The following is a 22,668-nucleotide window of genomic DNA, read 5'->3' on the forward strand; positions in this document are numbered from 1 at the left end:
ATGTGGGTAGGGAGTCAGGAATCCATACTTTTACCAAGCTGCCCGCCTGATTCAGAAGCAGAAAGTAGCTCACTGAAACTGTAAGAAACGTTCTTTTTAGAAGACAGACATTAACGTTCTGGTTTTAAAACTCTACTTTATTGGTTGTTTTAAAATTTAATTTATGGATTATTTTTTACTTCAGAGATGTTTTTATTTTTTATTTAGAAATGTGTGTCATACTTAATGGTTTTGCCTCTCGTCATGCCCTCCCCACCTAACAGTTTAAAAGTATTCACCGATATTTTCTCATAATACTAATAACAGAAAATTGTTATATAATACATATGGTATAATTATAAAGTATATATAATTATATCATATTATAATTAATTATATATCATATATTACATTATTAAAGTAATCCTATGTATTTTTTAAAAAAATTTGTCTTTATCATACTAGACGTTTATTTTGCTATACGGTGTAAAGAATTAGAACTGTAAAATTTCTACTTTCGAATGTTCGATGGTTCTTTTAGCTGTTTTGGAAAATGTTCCATGCACGTTTAAAAAGTCCTATTTTTCCTTGGGGCATATAATTTGTAAAACTTAAAACTTGTGATTGTAGTGCTTTGAATTTATATTCTTATGTTTTCTGCATGTCTGTCAAATACTGGGTGATAGGAGGATTCTAAAATCTCCCAATGTGATTGTGTTTGATTTTCTTCTTATATGTCTATCAGTTTGCTTTATGTGTTTTTGACCCTATGTTTTTGGATCTTTGCAGTAGAAACTGTATTTTAATCAACACACAACATCTTAATGATTTAGAGCCATGGGCTACGAAGCCGGATTGCCTAGGTTAAAATCTGGGCCCGCCCATCATTTTCTCTGTGTGTAAGATCTTGAGCACGTTGTTAACTTTGCCTGAAGTTTTTTGTCTGTAGAAAGAGGTTCTGATCACATCTACTTCCTGGGATTAGCGGGAGCTATAAACGAGTTAATGTGTGCAGCACACAATGTATGACACAGAGAAAGTGCCCTGTAAACATTAGCAATGATTTTTTTTTTAATGATTGGCAACAGATGTTAGCTCAGGTGCCAATCCTTTCTTTTTTTTTTTTTTTAGCTTCTCTCCAAAGCCCCCCAGTACACAGTTGTATATGCTAGTTGTGAGTGCCTCTGCTTGTGCTGTGTGGGATGCTGCTTCAGCATGGCCTGATGAGCGGTGCCATGTCTGCCCAGGATCCAAACCAGCGAAACCCTGGGCCGCTGAAGCTGAGCATGCGAACTTAACCACTCGGCCACGGGGCTGGCCCCAGCAATCATTTTTATGAATGGTTTAGTTCGTATAGCTTTAAGATGCCTGAAGGCTAGTATAGTGGTTCTGCTGTAGACAGACCACATTATGGTAAATTTTTCTGATATATTGGGGTTGAACTTGTTGTAGTGCACACCTAATATGTTTAATGATGGGTGGAGTGCTTATGTAATAGAGTATATTTGTCCCCTGGTTGGTGATGAACCTTGGGGCCCTCTGACAATTTAGGACTTTCTGGAGTATGTTGCAATCTCTTTCTCTTCCTGTTTTGGGGGATGGTGGTGGCAGTGGTGGAAATCTCTGGTCGCACATGAGTAGTAGGTAGCTGAGAGATGTGAGAAGGCGCCTGCATTTCTCCAGCCACGGCCACAAATTCTGTGAGTTGAGAGGATTCCAAACTTTAAAGCTTGGCTAGGATCGAGGTTGCCTGCCGATGCTCTGCCTTGGAACCTGTTGTGAGGTTTTGGCCCTAGGATCCAGCATCTTCTTTTTCAGGAAGTTTGGTTATCGTGAGAGAAATTCCGCAAGACTTATTCTTCTCTTCCAAGCCAGAAACTCTAAGGGTTTTGAATGTGAACTCTTCTGAGGTGGGGAGGCCACAATGATCAAGGTGTTACAGGTCCACCTGGGGATGCGTAGACATTCTTTTTTTTTTTTTTTGAGGAAGACTAGCCCTGAGCTAACATCTACCAATGCTCCTGTTTTTGCTGAGGAAGACTGGCTCTGAGCTAACATCCGTGCCCATCTTCCTCTATTTTATACGTGGGACGCCTACCACAGCATGGCTTTTGCCAGTGGTGACATGTCCACACCTGGGATCTGACCTGGTGAACCCCGGGCCGCCAAGAAGCGGAACGTGTGAACTTAACTGCTAGGTCACCGGGCCGGCCCCTAGACATCCTCTCTTGAGACTGGCAGCTCCAGTGAGGTAACTTTTTGGAGAACTTTAATGTGTTGATCTCTGAAGATGAGAGGGCTCAATAAATGACCAACAGATGATACTACTTTTGAAGACTTAAGGTAAACTTAGGAAAATGCATCCACAATTTGATATTCCCCTCCCTTCACATACTGAGTATGCTTAGTTTTCTGATTTTCCCTGAGTTTTTATTTTCTGTAAGCAGTAGATTGGAGGGTTTAGAAACACAGGGATTCTAGATCTCAGAAATGGTGCGATTTCGAATGATTGTGGGCAGAAGGGAATTTGGAAGGCACTTGAAGGCTCAAGAGTCAGTACGCACAGTGCTGGCAAGAACCACTCCTGGCAGCTGCGTGCCTGCTGTACCGGTCAAGTCCTCCAGGGGCACGGGACTGTGAGGAGCGGGGAGAAGTCCACGCCTCTGCAAGAGGGTCTCTGTCTCTTCCATTTTGGTGTGTTGTTGGAGTGTGGACTGGGATGCTGGGAGAGTCAGGCAGTAAATCCTTAAGAAGGGATCTTAAACTGCAGAACAAGGTCATTGTTGTCACTGGTCAGGACAAGGTAGGGTCTGGAAGTCGGAGCACAGGCCATGTCTGGTGGGTTCCAGCAGCTTGGAACAGGTGGTTCTCAGAAGACAGAGTAGCTGGGGAAGGTGAGGCAGATCCCAGAAGGAAGGACCTCATGCCCAAGAGGCTGCGGTCAGTTGGGGACGTGGTCCTTGTTCCTCTTTCACGTGGGGGATGGTGGGCCTGGTAGGCAGGGGGCCTGGGTGGCTCTGGAACTAGTCTCTGGCGTGGGGATGGGGGCTGAGGCTCCTGGGGAACAGGAAGAGTCCTGACACCCTCTCGGAGGTAACAGTAACGTGAGTATGAAAGGTGTCCCTCTCAGTCATCAAGGAGAGGGCGGTAACCTCCCTTTGTCAGGCCCTTTATTCTTGTCATTTTAATTTTCACTTTTAAATTTAGATGAAATGATTTAGCTTTTTGTCAGGAGCAGCCTGTCTAGCAAAGTTCCTCTTCAAAAGATTTTTTTGACTGCGTTTTTTTCCTCTTTGTAATTCTCTTGTAGTTTGGTTGTAACTTCTGCCTGTCAGCATTAATGAGGTTCTTTCCCGATGCCGTTCCCACCCCCGGATCCTTTCCCTGTATGTGTCTGCTCCTAGCTGGAGTTTGGCTAATGGCTGTTGGTGTGTTCCTAGGCCTGGTTTCTTTCCTCTCCCAAAGTAAAAAAAAAAAAAAAAAAAAAAAAAAAAGGGAAAAAAAGTATGTTTTTCAACTTTTAGATCCTAAAGTTGAACCTTAATGAAACTCTATCAGCAGATGGGGGTGGGAGTTAAAAGGCTACAGGTGTAGACAACCCTCAGAGGTGAGACTCGGAAAGCAGTGATGGGGAGGGGGCTGCTTTGTGTGTATGTGTGTGTGGAAGTGAGTAAGAGTATGTGAAGTGAGTGTGAATGTGTTTGCACGTCTGTGAGTGTGTACAGTGTGGAATGCATGGGTTCAAGAGTGGATGTGAGTGCATGAGAGTGAGCATGACTGCAAGTATCTGTACAGGTGTGAATGTGAGCACACGTGAGTATCTATGGGTATCAGTGTGAGTATGTATGTGTGTTAGTGTGTGTGTGTGTGTGTGCACTTGTGTGTTCTTTCTAGAGCATTGGGGTTTGTCTGAAGGGTAGTAGCAGGCAATGGCTTGTCCTCAGGCCTTCCAAGGAGCGGGCCTGCCATTTGCCCTGGCTCCCAGCTTTGGAATTGGGCAAGGGTGCCAAGAAGCCGGCCTAATAAGAATTAAGATGGCTCTCTTCCAGGTTTGTTTGATTTCTCCCCTCATTCTCTCTTTTCTCTCCCCAGCACATTCTTTGGTTTGTTAACATAGCAAATAAAATATGCTCTGTCTGTATACACTGAAGTTACCCACACATCAGTCCAGTTGCATGTAAAGCTCAAAGACACTCATTTAAAAAGAACAAACTAGGAATCAGGGTTGTCTGATTCATTTCTCTAGAAGGGAAGACCTTTGAGAATGTTTCAGGATTTTATCTAGCAATTTCACTTGGTTTCATGGAGCCTGGTCCAGAAGTATGGTTAACTTGCCCATTTAGAAGGAAAGCTGTGACTTTCAGATAGTGCTTCAGGCTGGGAACAGCGGTGCCTCACAGCCATGGCCCTGCAGGAACCCCAGTGTAATCTCTCTCCTCCCAGGGGATGTGACCGACAGGAGTTGCCCTTCCTAGTGCTGTACGGACAGCTCTTACCTGTATCTTAACTTCCGGAAGCCGTCCTGAAAGACACTTGGTGTTTAGTCTGTTGCAATTTTTAATCAGATATTCTCCCTTCATCCCTTCCAAAGATGATAGAATTTTTAACTGTCCTTAGAAAAGGAGCACATTATTGATGACCTTCGTTATGCACGTGATTCAAACCTGTGCATTTGCATTTAAACTGTTTTAGGAAGTAGCGGAAATATGTTATTTTCCATCTGAGGTAGGTTAGAATTAAGATGTCAATTTGAAATAGGTAACATGAAAAATCATTAATGTGTCCCCATATCCTGCATAATGTGACATCAGTTGGTTATTCTGTCATCCTTATTGGGGAAGAACATGCAATTCGTCTCTTTGTACGAGCTTCTGAATAATGTCCTTTGCAAATATACGGTTACTTGTTTGAACAGGGTGTGTTTGGCAAGCTGCCTCTGGGAGGGAGGAAGGCCGACAGGTTCCAGTAGGTAAGTTGGTAGAAGCAGTAAGGAGGAAGCCCTTTCTCCGTTCCAACCAACGGCGTGTGCCTTTTTCTTGAAGCCTATTCAGATGATCCTTCCTTTTCTGCTTCCCCCTGTGTAAAGGTGGCATGTTTGTCAATGGAGGATGCCACAGTTCTGCCTAGGATGGGGGGACACAGAGTGCTGTAGTTGGAGCCACGATTTCTTCCCTACACTTGGAAGGATTATTGCTGCTCATGTTCTGACTTGCCAGGAGCAGTGTCTGCATAGCTACAGTCACGGTGATGTTAAATGTAGGTCAGGTTGAAAACATTTACTCACGAAGAGAAGGCACGGTCAGCACGTAAATAAATTGACCATTGGCAGCTCAGAAATTACGCTTGGGGGCCGGCCCTGTGCTCGAGTGGTTAAGTTAGTGCTCAGCTTCAGCGGCCCAGGGTTTCGCCAGTTCAGATCCTGGGTGCAGACTTGGTACCACTCGTCAGGCCATGCTGAGGCGGCGTCCCACATAGCACAACGCGAGGGACCTGCAACTAGGGTATACAACTGTGTAGTGGGAGGCTTTGGAGGAAAGAAGAAGAAGAGAAAAAGACATTACACTCATTCTTCCCTCATTGAAGGAGTTGGGTTTTTGTCCCACATAAAGGAGTAGGAGCAAATTTCACGGAGAAGGACATAAAAAATAGAAATTTAACAAAGATGTTTTTTGTGAGTTTGTAAGACTAGCTGCTGTAGGAGATCCTGATCTTAGTGGCCTAATGACATAGACGTTTCTCATTCATGTAGCAGTGTGACATGGGTGCTGCTCAGCTGGTGACTCTCTGCCAGGGGGTGACTTGGGGCCCCAGGCTCCTTCCCTCTTGTCTTTGCCGTATGCATTGTGGGGCTCCCAAGTTTCCCTGTAGGTTGTCTCCATTCCAACCTGTGTGTGTGAGAGAGAGAGAGAGAGAATGTGTATGAGTGTGTCTGTCTGTATGTTGTGGGCCAGGCCTGCGTTACTTCTGTGCACATTCCATCGGCTAAAGCTCAGTAAAATAGCCACGTCCTGATTGCAAGGATAGCTGGGGAATATATTCTGTCTGTGTCTTCTGAAGAGGAGGACAGGGACTTGACGATGGGCTATTAGTTTAGGCCAGTGCTTCTCAAACTTTAGCTGCATCAGAATCACCTGGAAGCTTGTTAAAATACAGCTTCCTGGGCCCCTCCCCCAGTTTCTGACTCAGCAGGTCTTGGATGGGGGCCAAGAATTTACATTCCAAATAAACTCCCAAGTGATGTTGATACTGCTGGGCTGGGGACCACACTTGGAATAGCCCTGGTATGTGACTTTTTTTTTTTTTTTTTTTTTTTTTTTTTGCTGAGGAAGATTAGCCCTGAGCTAACATCTGTTCCCAGTCTTCCTCTTTTTTTTTTCCACTTGAGGAAGATTGTCCCTGAGGTAACATCTGTGCTGATCTTCCTCCACTTTATATGTGGGTTGCCACCACAGCATAGCTGATGAGAAGTGTAGGTCTGCATCTGGGATCTGAACCTTCGAACCTGGGCCACCAAAGTGGAGCGTGTGAACTTAATCACTAGGCCATAGGGCTGGCCCCTATGACACATCTTTGTGTCTTGATTTATCCATATTAATCATGAAAACCAGAAGTCTATCTTTATCATAGTGACAGAAGAGATAGGAGGGAAGGAGAGGAGTAAAATTGTCTTGGCCAGGCCGTTTGGAATGTTAAAAGTAGTAAAAGTGGAGGATTTCTTAGAGGATTGGAGTTTTGGAGGGTCGAGGCCTGGGCAGTCAGGTGCTAGTGAGACGGCTGCCCCTTGCTCTGTGGGAGGGGGATGAATAGGGACCTCTGTTGCCAGGAAAGGAACTTTCAGCTCCATCAGCTCTGCTGGGGCAGGAAGGTTGGGGGAATAAAGTACCTAAGTAGCTACGGGAGAGGTGGCTTGGGGAAAGTGACGAGGGGAGGGCTTAGCTGAGAATGAAGAGTGTGTGTGACTGCTGGAGTGGACCACGCCTGGACGCTGGGACACAGACCAGCAGGACTCGGATCTAGAGCTTCTTTGAGATTTGGGGTAGCTGTAAAATGGGGATAATAATGTCCATCTGTTAGATTGCTCTGAGAAGGAATTAGGTCAGAGGTTTATAAGCTTTCTTGTTCGTGGTCTTCATAGGTTAAAAAAATCCTACGTTTTCATTATTAAGTGGTGAGCTCTAAATACTTCATGCAAATTTATATCTTAACACCTCAGTACCCATTGGAAAAAATAACATAAATGGAGAGAAATATATTTTAATTCCCTGTTAAATACCCAAAATTACATATTGATGGGATGTGTGGACCTGCGGGTACTGCACAGCTTCTCAAACCTTGGACCCCTGTGGGCATCGCTCTCCTCTTTTCCTGTTCCATGTTGTGTTTGCTTTTTATCCCAGCACCTGCTGAAAACCCACCTTTGCAAAGATACGATGTCATTGCAAGGAACGTAGCGCCATCTAATACCGAGTCTGAAAACTCTCTAAGTGGGTAGGCACGGTCTCTGACCCATGCTGAGTATGGCCATGTACCCCTCAGAAACGTCAGTATTCTGCAGTGCCTCTGAGTTCTCAGTAGTGAGCTAGCTGCTTTGGTGTGCAGGTTGGAAACTGTGGAATTGGTTAGTTTTACCCCCTTCATTTCTTCACTGAATTAATGTTACCGGAGTAGCAGCGAAGCATCAGCCACTGTGCTGGGCCCTGGGGGGGAACACACTTCTGCCTCCAAGGAGCGCAGAGTCTAGTGTGGGAACGATGTTGAATTGGGTAATCCTCCAAATGTAGACTCCCACAGCCAGTGGCGTGAAGGGCTATTTCCAGGTGCCTGAGAGCTTGTGGGAGGGGTGCATGACCTGGTTAGGGGAAGCCTTCTCAAGTTGGTGGTACGTGAGTTTTTCCTGAAGGCTAAGGAGTTAACATGGGAAGTTGAACCAAATTCTAGGTGGAGGGAATAGCATTCTGGTCAGGTATTTCTCAAACTGGCGTGAAGGACTTGCCCCCTCAATTGCATTGTGGTTGATTCATGACTAGTATGTAGCTTGTTTGTGCTATGTGCTGTGTGTGTTGCACAACATCTGGACTGTGTAATGAGACGCATCCACTGATCAGGCAGTTGAATGTTGAAGCAAAACCAAATTGCAGGAAAAGTTTCAAAAAGCTGTCATGGACTGGTATAATTTGTGGGCCATCAAAATTTGTGGAGTAGACTTTGAGTAACTGCTCCAGATGGGGGAACAGCATGGGCAAAGGTCCTGTGGTGAAGATGAGGGAGGAAAAGAAAGGTGAGTGTGGGTGGAACAGAAAGTGACAAGGTGGAAAAGTTGGCAGGGGCTGTGCTGAGCCTCTAGGCCACAGGAAGAATTTGAGACTCAGGTGAAGACATTTCCATCCTGGTGGAGAAGGGGAAGTTGTCTTATCTATTTCCTAGGTGATAGACTGAGAGTACAACAAGGTGTAACACAGCTGCTCTTCGGGGCGTAGTGAATTCCAGCTGTTCTCTGAAGTCATATGGAGCATGGTATCGCAGTCTGTGGCAATGCCTCTGCTATCTTTGCCATTCTGAGGTTTACTCTGGTGTCCATGGGCCCCAGGGGGAGTGGTGGGTGTCGTACCCAATCCTGAATGGACCTGGCCCTTTCCCGTAGTGGCTGTTACCAGCTCCATTCTGACTTCTGAATCAAGTGCTCTCTCCCTATTTGGGGACTGACTTCCGTGGGGCGCCTGGGAGGGACTTCTGGTTGCCAGCTTCCTGGGTTTGGAGCCTTGATGTCAATGTAAGGATTACCTTCCTTTCCTTCTTTGCTATGAGGAATGGGCTGGGGTGAAAAATGATGCACTGTGGTTTCTCTGCACAGGTACTTTGTGCTGGATTTTGAGGCTGGCATCCTGCAGTATTTTGTGAATGAGCAAAGCAAACACCAGAAGCCTCGAGGAGCCTTGTCTTTATCCGGAGCCATAGTCTCCCTGAGCGACGAAGCTCCCCACATGCTGGTCGTGTACTCCGCTAACGGGGAGATGTACAAACTGAGAGGTACGTTGTTCTGCTCACTTTCCAAACTGGCGGCGTGGGCTACCTTCATGATTACCATGGTGATGGCTCTCTTGGTTTTTGATCTTTTTTGAAAATCACCTTTAACAGTTTGCTGTGTTTGAGGGCTCTGTAGTGACAGACGGATGCTGCCTCTCTTACCCCTGGGATGGGGAGAGGGCCTGATGTGAGGAAACATTTGCCCTAGTTAACTGAGGAAATAAGGACAAAGGAGAGGTGAAGGACTGCAAACCCAGCTGAGCCCTAGGACCTCTGCCGATTTTCATGTTAGCTCAGTGTGTATCTCCTTTGACCTTATAGTATGAATCTTCACTCTAGTGCCCTGTAGGCCCTTTGTGCTGATAGGACAAAACATGCCTTTCGAGGGTCATCATGCCCTCGCCCTACAGTTTCTCTGGAACCATCTCTTGGTAAAGGGCCCCTTCACTTATGTTAATCCGTTGTAGTGAGCCTGGTCAAGCCAGCTGGTGTTGAGTTAATTTCCTCTTGTATGCTTTCTCCTCTTCTCTTTGCTTCTTGAAAACTGATGTCTGCCCAGCATCCTCATCAGTGAGGATGACTTTCGAGGGAGTCCAGCACTTGGCCATAACTGTAGGTCCTGTCACCCCCACGGCAAGTCCATCACACAGGCTTTCAGGAATGCCGGATTTGACTGTAGCAGTATAATTTGGTTGCTAGATCATTCTTCCAGCATTCTTTTGCAGTTGCATTGCCAGAAAAATTGTCAGTTTTTTAAAATAACAACAAAAACAAAAATCCAAGTCCACATGTTTGCACGGCTGTGTGCACACACACACACAGTGTTATTAGGGTCTGAGGAAAGGTAGTATGTGTTAAGTATTGGGAGGTGGTTGATAATTCTGCCTTCTTAATGACATTTTTCTTTGCCCAAGTAAGGGCTGTGTACAAAGAAAAGGCTCCTTGTTATTTCTCCTTGACCCCTGGGAACTGACCATAATACATCGCCTCTGCAAAGCCAGCCCGGGGGCCTCGATTGCTCACCTCGCTGTCCAGTCTTCCCTGTTCTATCTCCAGGCTTTACCACCAAGAGGCGGAATAGGCTAATTTTTCTTTATTATCTATATACAAGTCATATTTCAGAATCTATAAAACAATTCAAAAGCCTATGAAATAAAAATGCCTATCGTTGAAGAAGAAAGTTTTCCAGTTTTGAGAAACGTGGTAAGATTCATGTTCTCTTTTGAGATTCATGCAGTGCGTGCTGCAGCTGGCTAGATTTATAGGGTCCTTGGTTTCGCTGCACTGTTTATTGCTTAATAAATTGTTAGAGCAGAAACAGTAGCAGGTGAAAGACTTAATGGCACTTTACCCCCTGCTTGTGGTTTATAAAATGACACAAACCCATACAAAAGGAAAATCCAACTAATTTGACAATTGAGCCATCTCATTTTGCGTTAGAGTTGTTGTTATTTTCTGGATGCTGAAACCCCAGGGTTTTTTTGTTTTTTTTTTTTTTTTAAGGGTAGTTTTAATAGCAAATATAAAAAATTCATTATTTATGTGAAATAATGACAAGGGCTAAGTTTAGCTTAAACTTATCAGCTACAGAAAAGGCAGGATAAACTTCTGCATATTTATGGCTGCTCCTTGGCCCATCCCACGAGGTCTGGGGGTTGCTTTTCTCGTTTCTCATCTCACCTACGTGTCGAGTTGAATCTTGATGTCATTGGGTGCACAGCTTTGGGGAATGTTTTTGGGGCTCAGCCTCTGGATCATACTGCCACAACCTGGCAGTTCTTCACGTTTCCTAAGGAAAAAGGCTCTAGTCTCTGCAAAATCCTTTGACTTTGAAAGCTGAGCTCACCGGATCTTAGATTGGTCTACAGCTCTGGGTTCCTTCACCTGAAAGTTCAAGCTGAAGTTGGGTTTTATTGAGAAATGACACTTAGGCCCATTTTTAAAAACAATTTCTAGGGGAATCATTGTTTTCTGCGTGGTCAACATTTACACAGTTAATCTTATATTTAAAAATTTTTGCAGTTAATTATGCAGTTAAATTGATTTAGATTTTATTGGAACCTATTACATATATATGATTTTTTTTTTAAGAAAGTACTTTTATGTATTTGAGGGATGGGGGTGTAGATGGAAGATTATGACTGTGCAGTTGGCTTGTACTTTAATGCCTCTTTGTGGCGGAATTTGAGGATCTCTAAGGCAGCATTTGGTATCTTGTTCTGTCTGATCATAATGTGAATTCTTGAAGACACATGTTAAAATGGTAATTCACCTGAACACTTACTTTGTAAATGCTAACAGCTCCATGGTACAGCTCTGATACATAACAAAGGGCCCTGGAAAACTATGCTTTGATCCTCATATTAGTCACACACAGTGGAGGCATTTAAAAATAATCATGTTTACCCTTCCCTGCTGCCTTTTTAAAGAAGAAAAAATTACTTTTTCAGAGGAGGTTAAAAAAAATGGCAAAATTGCCGGGCCAGCCTGGTGGTGTAGTGGTTAAGTTTGCGCCCTCTGCTTGGGCGGCCTGGGGTTTGCAGGTTTGGATTCTGGGTGTGGACCTAGCACCACTTGTTAAGCCATGCTGTGGCAGCGTCCCACATAAAATAGAGGAAGATGGGCACCGATGTTAGCTCAGGGCCAATCTTCTTCAAGCAAAAAGAGGAAGATTGGCAACAGATGTTGGCTCCGGGCCAGTCTTCCTCACACACACACACACACACACACACACACACAAAATGGCAAAATTGTTCTTATAACATACATTTCAGAATACATCATGACTGTGCTTTCAGAGGGAGTTTTCTGATGAGATTTAGTGTAGTTTGTGTTTTGGTGTAAGTACAGACTGTGTGAGAATATTGTCATCTGCATTCGTTTTTCCCTTCTTTTTCTCCCCCTTGTGCCCTGGCCCCCCACTCCCTTAGAAGGGTGTAGAAATAGGTTGGATGTGTTTTGGAACAATTTTGCAAGCATTTCTTTCTCTATTTTAGCTGCCGATGCAAAAGAGAAACAGTTTTGGGTGACTCAGCTTCGAGCTTGTGCCAAATACCACATGGAAACGAATTCTAAGGTGAGTAACCCTGGGAAGGAGGGAGGCATGCCCGGTGCTTGGATGGTTACGTTTCTTGGGGGAAGCTGTGTTTCATGTTATATTTTAAGTTATCCTCCATAATAGAATTCATACTTGTCCTGCTGCATTTAAATTTAAAGCCAAGAGAAGAATAGTGAGATTCGCTTGTAGGTAGAATGAAGAGACATGCACACAGACACTTCATTGGAACTGATTCTGGAAAGACACTTCTGTTGCTTTCCATGTTGTCAATCCAGGCAGCTGTGAATTGGTCTGTTGAGAGGCATTGAGTGGATGATTTCATTGTGGAGGCAGAGTAGTCAGATTTACTGTTCACAAAGAGTAGTTGTCGTCACTGATCCTTAAATAAAACCTAGACCCCAAATTGGTGAAGTACTCTGCAAGGAGCTTCTGCATTCTAAGCGTGTAAAAATGTTCTCGGGTAATTTGGCCTCTGAGTGTGAATTATCTTCTCCCCAGGATCCGTGTGAGATCTTGGGTGAGACGTGCGGGAGACAGGAGGTGGGCATTTTCATGGACTATTCGGAGGATTTCCTATCATTAAAATATAGGAAATAATTGCAAAATGAATTTATTCAGGGCAATAAATATTTGTTAAAATCAATATTCAAAGGACTACCCCTTTTATATCATCAGTTCAGATTTAGCTGCTACATCTAATTGCGGTCTTTTTTCGTATTCTCTGCATCTTATAGAAAGACCCACAATTGAAACTTCTGATGACTCCGTTTGCTGTAACCTGCCTGCTGTCTTGCTTGCGGCCGTGGGAAATGTCTTGCTTAGTTTTACCTCCTTGTTCTGCCTCCAGATATGATCTGAAATGATTTCTTCACTATGATTTTGTTCTTTTTTCTTCCTTTCTGGAGACATCCTCTTTTCTTGACTTGCTTACCACAGTTTCACTCACAGTAATTCCCCTCTTGACTTGCCCTGAGCAGAATCGGGGTAACTGTAGGTAGGGCCCTACTTGTAAAGCTTTTTCCCTCTGGTCTCCTTTATTTTCCATGAGTTTATAGTAGGAGTTCTGGACATTTCATCAGTATTTTATAAACACCTAGGCAGGGCAGTTAAAAATTTTTTTATACATATCATTTTACTTTTTATAAAACATAACAGAAGGGGGATAAAATAAAAAGGATATAACATATCTCCACTATTGCTGTAAATGATCATTAGAGAAATTGCTCTTAAGTGTTCTTGTATGTCAGTCTAGTAAATTTAGGCATGTGTTAGTGTATGTGTATATATATCTACATCTGTTTTTACACATGTGCGATTATATCATGTAAACTGTTTCCTGTTTTTTCCCATTTATTAATATATTTTGGAGGTCTTTTCCTCTTAGACACATGGATCTACTATACTCATTTTAGGATGGTTGGATGGTGATCTAAGGACTGGATGTCAGTACCTTATTTAAATCCTCTGCTGATGGGCATTTAGGTTGTTTGCGCTGTTGTTGTTACATGTAATGCTATCATAAACATTTTCGTACATATATCTTTTCCTCTCTGTAGGTATATATATGAATTTACATAGTGGAATTGCCGGGTCAGAGATTGTATCTTCTAAATTTTCATAGACGTTGCTGAATTGTCTTTTAAAAAAGTTGCCCTAATTTGCACTCCCACCGGGTTTTGTGTGTAAGGGTGTTTTCCCCCCTCACTAACCATGGCTCTTATTAATATTCAGTTTTTGATAGTCTTACAAATAAAAAATGGATCTCCCGTTATTTTCACTTCCACTTTAAAAACATGATTGGGCTGAGTATGTTTTCCAATGTCTGTTGGCTACTGTTTCACATGAACTGCCAATTTTTATTTCTCACCCACTTTTCTATTGAGTTCATCATTTTTCTTCTTGATTTGCAGTAGCCGTATGTGTATTAAGTGTATTTGTCCTTTGCCTGTCATTTGTACTCTACATACTTTCTTCTAGTAGGTCATTTGTATTTTGACTTTGAATCCATTTATTGCTTTGTAAAATATTTAATTTTTGTGGTCACATTTATGAATATTTTCATTTTTGGCTTTTGGCTTTCCGTCATTTTTAGAAAAGGGCTTCTCTGCTCAAATTATGAAAACATTCTTCAGTATTTTCTTCCAGTAAATTTGTAGTTTAATTATCATGTTTACATCACTGATTCATCTGGAATGTATTTTGGGTGTAAGAATTCAGGAAGGAAACCAACTTTCAGTACATTGGTGTTTTTGATGAATTCCTAGACACAAGGAAAGGTAAAGACATCCTAATGGTAGTAAGAAATAGAATTTGAAGCTTCTCTGAGGGAGAATTTGAATTCCTGGTACATTCTTTAGGTAGTTTCAAGAATATGGATTGATCCATTCGTATTAGAAACAAAATCAATCATAATTGTGATGTTAGGGCCTATAGGATTCCTTATTTGAGAACTGGAGGTGAGGTTGCCCCCACCATTCATTTATAGCATAGCGATTGTGATCAATCAGGGAATAATAATTTGTAAATGTAAACAGGCCTTGTTATTCAGCAGGAGTGTTGTGAAGTCCGCGGCTGCTTGGACAGAAGTTAGTAGTGAAAATGAAGTTAGCCTTAAAGTGGCTGTAAACTGGATATCCCGTTAGCCGTAGGATGGCCACTTCATCAGCATCGTGGTGATTATGCTAAGCCTTCTCGACACTGTTCTTTCTTATTCTCTCTCAGCAGGGCACATCCCTCCCCGGGAGATTGTAGAGAATGTTCTCCCTACAGCTGCTTGCACTTTGCCTTTTAAAAACGTGTTATTTAAAATCAAGTGTTCCCTGGAACAAATATTAGGTAGATGGAGTGGCACTATCATTCAAACTCACCTTAGTGAGAATTGCAGGAAAACAGGATTCGTAGAACTCTGGAGCTGCAAAGGGCTTTCAAGCTGGCCGGTCCAGGGGTTCTGAAACCCAGACCGTCTCAGTCAATTCGTGATGAGGTTTTCCCTAGTCCAGAAGTGAAGTGCAAGAAACAAGGAGGGAATTGTTCCCAAAGACACCTTGATTCAGTAGAAAGAACTGCTCTTTATTCACATTTTACTTTGCTTTGCTTTTGGGGGGTTAAAATATTCTTTCTATTATAGAAAAATGGTAGAATATTGATTGGTTGCCTTTTTACAAAATTTAGGTTTATTGAGGTACAACTTACATAAGGTAAAATTCACATCTTTTAAGTGTAAAATTCACATCTTTTAAGGGTAAAGTTTGAGTCTGACAAATGTGTACAGTCATGTAACCATCACCACAGTCACAATTCTGCCATCCCCAAAGGTTCTCTCTGCCTTGTGGTCAGTCCCCCCTGCCACCCTCAGCTCTTGGCGACTGCTGATCCATTTTCTCTTTATAGTGTTGCTTTTTCTAGAATGTCCTATAAATAGAATTGTACAGTCTTTCACATCATACTTCTTTCACTTAACATAGTGCTTCTGAATTTCATCCATGCTGTTATATCAGTAGCTAATTCTTTTTTTAATTTTAGCTATTTTAGTGAATGTGTTGTCCTTTTTTTTTCAAGATTTTATTTTTTTCCTTTTTCTCCCCAAAGCCCCCCGGTACATAGTTGTATATTCTTCGTTGTGGGTCCTTCTAGTTGTGGCATGTGGGATGCTGCCTCAGCGTGGTTTGATGAGCAGTGCCATGTCCGCGCCCAGGATTCGAACCAACGAAACACTGGGCCGCCTGCAGTGGAGCACGTGAACTTAACCACTCGGCCACGGGGCCAGCCCCTGTACTTTTTGTTTTTAATATTCTTAATTTAAAAAATCAAAAGTGATTCCCAATTAATTGCCAGATTAATTCTTAAATTAATTCTCAGATTAAAGACATTAATACCTAAATTAATTCCCAGACCAAAAAAAATGATTGGCCTTTGAAATCTAAAGGCCATGTGGTCCAGCCTCCTTTAGTTTACACACGACAAAGCTCCAGCCAGGAGGGTTGTGGGGCCAAGACTTGAACTCTGATCTCCTGGTTTCCTGCTCTCACGTCACAGATGTCGGGGCTGCCATGTTCTTCCCTCCGTGGCTGATGGGGTCCCTTTGAGGCAATTTCTCCTTCTAGATGGACAGAAACTGCCAAACAACAGGGAGTCCCCCTTTTTTCGATCTCACGTAGATTTGTCCTGCGGGCTTGTTATTTGAGGCACAGTTGTGAGGATACGAGGCTAGGAATGAGGATGCCAGGAAGACTGGAACATCAGCTTTCTCTGAAAATATAAACAACAAAACTAAACATCCTATTTTTAATGCAGTATACAAAATTAAAGCAGTATAGAGAATTGCATTGATTAGGAAGTGTTCAGAGAGAGCTGTGAGGAACTGTTCTCATGAGAATTGACTTGTGTATGACTTTGACAGTATCAGACATGCGGGAGCGGGTGTCTTGTTTTTCCAGGTAGGTGGTAGTAGGAAACCCCTAGGACAGGGAATAGTGGTGTTCTGGGAACTGCAGTAAGCACAGAGGATGGGAAAGGACTGGCCTGTTGACAGAAGTAATGACAATTAATACCTTTATGTGACTGACCCTCACTCGTGATTGCATTACTCTTCATAGTGGTCCTGTGGGGTAGGTAGTGTTATCTCCACTTTTACAAATTAGAAAACTGAGACTAACTGAACTTAAATGATGGGCTCAGTCACAAAGCCAGTAAGTGACTGGACTGGGACAAGAGCCTGAGCTGCTAAACATACTTCCTCCCCCTCATTTCTCAGCCTAGTTTCTTTCTTTTTTTCTTTCCTGAGGAAGATTTTCCCTGAGCTAACATCTGTGCCAGTCTTCCTCTACTTTCTATGCAGGTTGCTACCAAAACTTGGCCACCGACGAGTGGCGTAGGTCTGTGCCCAGGAAGTGAACCCGGGCCACCAAAGCAGAGCGTACCAAACTTAACCCCTAGGCCATGGGGCCCGCCCTCATCCTAGTTTCTTGGCAGGAGCTATTTGGAAGTTTCATGATGGTACTCTCCCCCCAATGAATTCCGTATTTTATAACATGGAGTGGACACCTCTGTCATAGGACACTTGTAATTTTTATATAATCAAGGAAACCTTCAGTCTTTTCAACAGATTCTGATTCCAAAGTTTTCTCTAGTGAGTTTACTTGAAAGTACCATTGGCCTCTTGCACTAATTTTTTTTGTGATGTAAGTACGTAAGTTGACATTTTGGGCAGGTCCCCATGAACTTTGAATTAAAAGCATCTTCTGATTGAGTATATGCATGTTTCAACTCACGACGTTCTGGTTTGGAAGATATACTGTGGGGTACAGAGTGAGAAGACCCGTATTTAAATCCCTGCCATGCCAATCATGTGTTGGGCGTACCTGCTTAGGTCACTTTTATTCTTTCTGATCCTCTGTCCTCATCTTTAAAATGGTGACAACATGGGTCTCATAAGGTTGTCACATGGCTAAAGCAGGATAATGCAGGCTAAAGCCGGTTGCTGACAGACAGCGCTCCACACAACAGTTGGGAGCTCATAGCACGCGCTGGTCTTTTCATAAGACTGCTGCTTGGAAGTCCAGCATCGCACCAGCCCCTAGAGCTTGGAATCCATTTGTGGTTCTGTATCTGTTATCAGATAGGCCCCGTTATTTTCAAATAGGCACATCAGAGAACTCGGGGTCATTCAAAATCAACCAAAGTCAATATTTGGGGGTGGAGTGAGGAGTCAGAGGAACTTTTGAATATGCTCTTTTCAAGTTACTTTTGACCTGTGGGCAAAGTGGGATAATGAGGGCAATGGTCAGGTGATTAGAAAGCATTTAAAGGATATTCAGATTTTGAAGATTTTAGTTTGGTTGGCTTTCATTGTGACTAATTGAGAGCATTTTTAAAGGCTAAACTTGATCAAAACCTACTGTATTTCCAGTATTTAATTTTTCTCCTCCAGACATGGAAGGTGGACTCACTCATGGGGTGACTTGTATACTAAGTGGGGAGGTTACTAGTCTGCTCTGATGCAAATTGGGCATTAGTGTCTTCTCGCCTGACTCTCAGCCCTGAAGGGCAAATGTGTGATGTATGCTAATGGTTACCACTTCCTCAGAAGGGGGAGTCTTTCAGCCAACAGCACAGTGGGGAGACGGGGTGCGGTGGTTCAGACTCTTGAAGGAGCTCAGGACTTCCCTTTTTGGCTTCGTCAGCTTCTTTCTGACTGGCACCCCCATCCCCACCACAAACATACTCTTATTATGAATTCACTGTTGACAGCTTGTGAAGGCATTTTTATATTCCATAGTGGAAATAGCATTATTTTAAAAAATTGTGAATATTACCCATACACAGTATAAAACATTCAGAAGATAGGGAAGTATAAAGAAGGGGGAAAAATCACCCCAAACCCAGCCCCAGACCTGATCTCTGATGATGCCATTGGGTGTACATCCTTGCAGACACTTTTCAGTGTGGATCAATAGAAAGAGAACACATGACTGCGTTTGGTGGTCTATTCTTCCAGTGTTTTTTCTATACATACACATACACAAAAGTCACACACATTTGATTTCATGAGCAGCTTCCTTCTCCATGAAGATGGATTGTAGGACCAGCCTTTGGCCACGGGCCTATTCTCTGTGTTCGGGTTGTTTTCTCTTTAAAATGACTGTGTGAGTGTATGACTGGTGGCCTGTTTCTTAGACTGTTTCCGGGATCTCCAGTGTGTTTTATCTTCCAGTTAGCTACTTACCCCTCCCTCGCGGTCATTTTTCATCCCTTATTCCTTGTCATGCTCTTGTTTAGATGCAGGTGGGAAGTTGAAGAAATAAAGGGATGTCTTTACTGATGATGCCCGTCTAACAAAATGGGAATTGTAGCTTTATTTTTTTCCCATCTATGAATTAAGTAAGGACATGTAGATATTTGAGGAGTGTAAAGTAGTTTACAATATTCACTTGAAATCCTTCTCTGGGCTCTTGGGACCCCAGGCCTGACTCCATCTTTGCATTTACTACTTCGGGCTCCAGTGATTCCGTTGGTTTCCTGTCTGCCTCCCGCACTTGATCGTGTGCTCCCTGAGAGCTGACGCCGACTACTAGGAGCTGACGCTGACTACTGCACTCACTGAGGCGGCCAATAGGTCCCAGGGAATCTTTGTCTGTGTAGAGTGTTGAGGCATTGTGCTTAGGTCGGAGTGGGGTGTGGTATAGGGCTCCTTGTCCTTGCTAGGTAGTTCTCAATGACAGTGCAGATTTCACAGTACAGTCTTATGCAGATTTGGTCATGGAGGCATATGATTGTCTAATACAGGATTTTAAATTCATTGTGAGTCTTAGGAGGTCTTGAATGAGCAGCAAAAGCTGCTGAGTTTCAGGGAGCGTATGTATACATATTCATGCTGGAAGATACCCAAATCACAAGTTCTTTTCCCCTTCACTGTCTCCTAGAATGATAGTTGGCATACTGATTTGAGTGAGACTTGGTGGTCTTTGAGCCCTGTGGCTGGGGTCTAGACGGCCCCAAGAGCAGGCAGGGCAGCTCTTCCTTTCCTCTTGTAGCCTTGAGGAAGCTCTAATGCCCACAACCTCCCTGTGACATCTGACACTGGTGATATAGTCTCTAACTCACGTCCCCTGCTTTTGCCATGACAGCTGGTACCCCCCAGTGATGTAGGGGTTCGATCAGGGGTATTGGGCAGTGAGAAAGGAGGCTCAAGAATGATGGGCTGGCTTGGCAAACTGGCTCGCACCGGTCAGCTCCATGTCCCCTGTGGTCCAGGAGCGTGCTGTGGGTGCCTCCTGTCCCCAGGGCTGTGTGCTTGGTTGAGTGCGCAGGAGTGGATGGGTCAAGAGGCCCAGCCGGTGTGTCTGCCCCTGGTAGCCATGTTGCCAGGGGCAGACACCCCTGTTTGGGGACATTCAGAGACTTATCTGGGGTGGCGCGGGAGATGTGTGGACTCATTCTGGGTAGTTAGGAGCCTTGTCTGTTGGAGGGAGGAGTGGCTGGGGGATTCTGTTTGTGTCAAATTCACAACCACGTTTGAGGAGTGAAGAGGTTGGAAGCTACTGTTTGTTTCTCCCAGCCATTGGGGTTTCTGATGATGAACAATAACAACTTTCCTGACTTTCTGTCACCCTGGGGTGGGAGCCCGAGGGCTTGGGAGAGGTGCTTTGATATTTTGGTTAAAATGAGTCACAGCAGGAAGCACCTGCTTGCTGGGACTAACCCAGTGACATCTGTCGAATCTGAAACCGTGTGGTTACAAGGAACTTGTCCAATGTCCTGGCCCCACCTCATCCCACTATTTGCATAAAAATGCCTACCAAAATATTTGTGGTAATAATGAAGAAGTATGGTTTGGTTTTCCTCAAACAATACCCAATTTGATTCATCTAGAGAGAGCACTTCTGGTAACTCACTGACTGAATGCTAAGAGTTGTGGTCATCGTCTGACAAATGACATTGAATACCTCTCTTTTATGACTAATCAACATTGAGGCCTCTCAGAACAATTTGGAATAACTCAGAAGTAATACAGTGATTAAAAAGTAGGAAGGGATTCCAAACTCCCTTTGTTCCACTTGTCCGAAAAGAGTAGACATAAGGAATATGCGCGAAAAACAGGTCCTAAAATTGTGCAGTCCAGTATGGAGGCCTCTAGCCGCAGGAGGTTCTTTAAATGTAAATTAGTTGAAATTAAATTTAAAATTCAGTTCCTGAGTTGCACTTCGCCACGTTTCAAGTGCTCAGTAGCCACGTTTGGCTAATGGCCGCAGTAGTGGACAGCACAGAACGTTCTGTTGGACAGTGCTGATAAAGCTTCAGTGACTACTTGATGGTTTCTAAGGAGGAACTTACCAATGTCTGGTTTAATCTCCACTTGTGCTGTGGACGGGGTTTTGTTGTTTTATTTTTTTTTTTTAATTTGTTTTTGTTGTATAAATCTAAAAGGGTTGAATGGTACTGTCCCAACCCCTCTGTCCTTCCCTACCATCCCTCCTGTCAGGAGTTCTGGTCTTCTCTATGGCCTTGGCATTAGGTATCTTGATCGCTCTCATGTCTCCAGTTGCCTCGTCTGTGCCACGGGGACATCCACCTGAGTTGTCTGAAGGCAGGAGCTGCTGTTCTCTTGTGGTCAGATTCTGCTGTGTGCTCACCACTGCGGCTGTTTGTCGAGAAAGCTAGTCTGAGCTTTGGTGAGGAGCAGAGGAGGGAGGGAAGCTTGCTGATGGTGCTGCTCCCCGGCTCTAACAACCTGTGTAGCACCCACTTCCTAAGACAAAAGCCCAAACTTTACCTCGGCATTGCATGCCCATCACATTTTGGGTCCAGTTTCTTTCCCTCCATCCTTGTGCTCTCAGTGTTCTAGACAAGCAGTTCCCTAAGCACACTGTGTTTTCACGCTTCCTTGCCTTTTTCCGTGCTGTTTCTTCTGCTAGGAATGCCTTTCCCTCTCCATTCTTCTTAGGGCAAATACCCGTGTGGTTTCTGAGGCGCATGTACTTCCGTGATGCCTTCCTGACCTGCCTGGTCAGAGTGGATCTTCTCTCTTCTGTGTTCCCACTTATACTCGTACTTACCTGTAGGACAGCGCTTCTCATGGATGGCATCTCTGAACACATTTCAATGTGACAGGTACTATGAGAAGAACTTTTCTTGGATTATTTCACACATTTCTCACAATAGCCCCTTGAGGCAGGTACTACTATTACCCCATTTTACAGCTGAGGGCACTGAGGCGCAGAGAGAATAAGTAATATGCATGCCCAAGGTCACATAACTAGCAAGTGGCTGCCATCTTTTTTAAAAAATTTGAGATATAATTCTCATGCCATAAAATTTACCCTTTTGAAGTGTACAATTCAGTGATTATTAGTATATTCACAAAGTTGTGCAACCATCACCACAATTTCATTCCAAAATATTTTATCACCCCCAGAAGAAAGCGCCTGTGCCCATTAGCAGTCACTTCTCCTTGTCCACCCATCCCCTCTCCTCAGCCCCTGGCAGCCACTAGCCATAGTCATTGGGGATTTGCCTATTTTGGACATTTCATATAAGTAGAATCATATAATATGTGGCCTTTTGTGTCTGCTTATTTCTCTTAGCATAATGTTCTCAAGGTTCTTCCATGTTGTGGTATCAGTCAGTACATTGTTCCTTTTTATGGCTGAATAATATTCCCCTGTGTGGACATGCTACATTTTTTAATCCATTCTTCACTTGATAGATATTTGGATTGCCTTCACTTTTTGGGTATTGGGAATAATGCTGCCATAACATTTATGTACAAGTTTTTGTGTGAATGTGCTTTCAGTTCTTTTGAGTAAATACCTAAAAGTGCAATTGCTGGGTCACATGGTAACTGTATATTTAACTTTTTGAGGAACAGCTGGACTGTTTTCCAAAGCAGCTGTACCGTTTTACATTCCCAGTGGCATTGTCTGAGGGTTCCAGTTTCACTCCATCTCTTTGTCAACACTTGATCTTGTCTGTCTTTTTTGTTATAGCCATCCTAGTGGTTATGAAGTGGTATCTCGTTGTGGTTTTGATTTGCATTTCCCTGATGATTCTTGAGCATCTCTTTGTGAGCCCATTGGCCGTTCATATATCTTCTTTGGAGAAATGTCGAT

At 43.5% G+C, this 22,668-nt stretch overlaps 1 protein-coding gene across 3 annotated transcripts in view; it reads left to right on the forward strand.

Moving 5' to 3' along the window:
* Nucleotides 1-22,668, forward strand: part of OSBPL10 (oxysterol binding protein like 10) — a 291,355-nt gene that overhangs the window by 88,505 nt on the left and 180,182 nt on the right. For all 3 annotated transcript variants that reach the window (XM_046674694.1, XM_046674676.1, XM_046674685.1), the window contains exons 2-3: nt 8,831-9,006; nt 12,000-12,079. In XM_046674694.1, the coding sequence (XP_046530650.1) occupies nt 8,831-9,006; nt 12,000-12,079 (256 nt within the window). The remainder of the gene's footprint in view (nt 1-8,830; nt 9,007-11,999; nt 12,080-22,668) is intronic.

The sequence above is a fragment of the Equus quagga genome, chromosome 1 (assembly GCF_021613505.1).
Source record: "Equus quagga isolate Etosha38 chromosome 1, UCLA_HA_Equagga_1.0, whole genome shotgun sequence".
Classification (NCBI taxonomy): domain Eukaryota; kingdom Metazoa; phylum Chordata; class Mammalia; order Perissodactyla; family Equidae; genus Equus; species Equus quagga.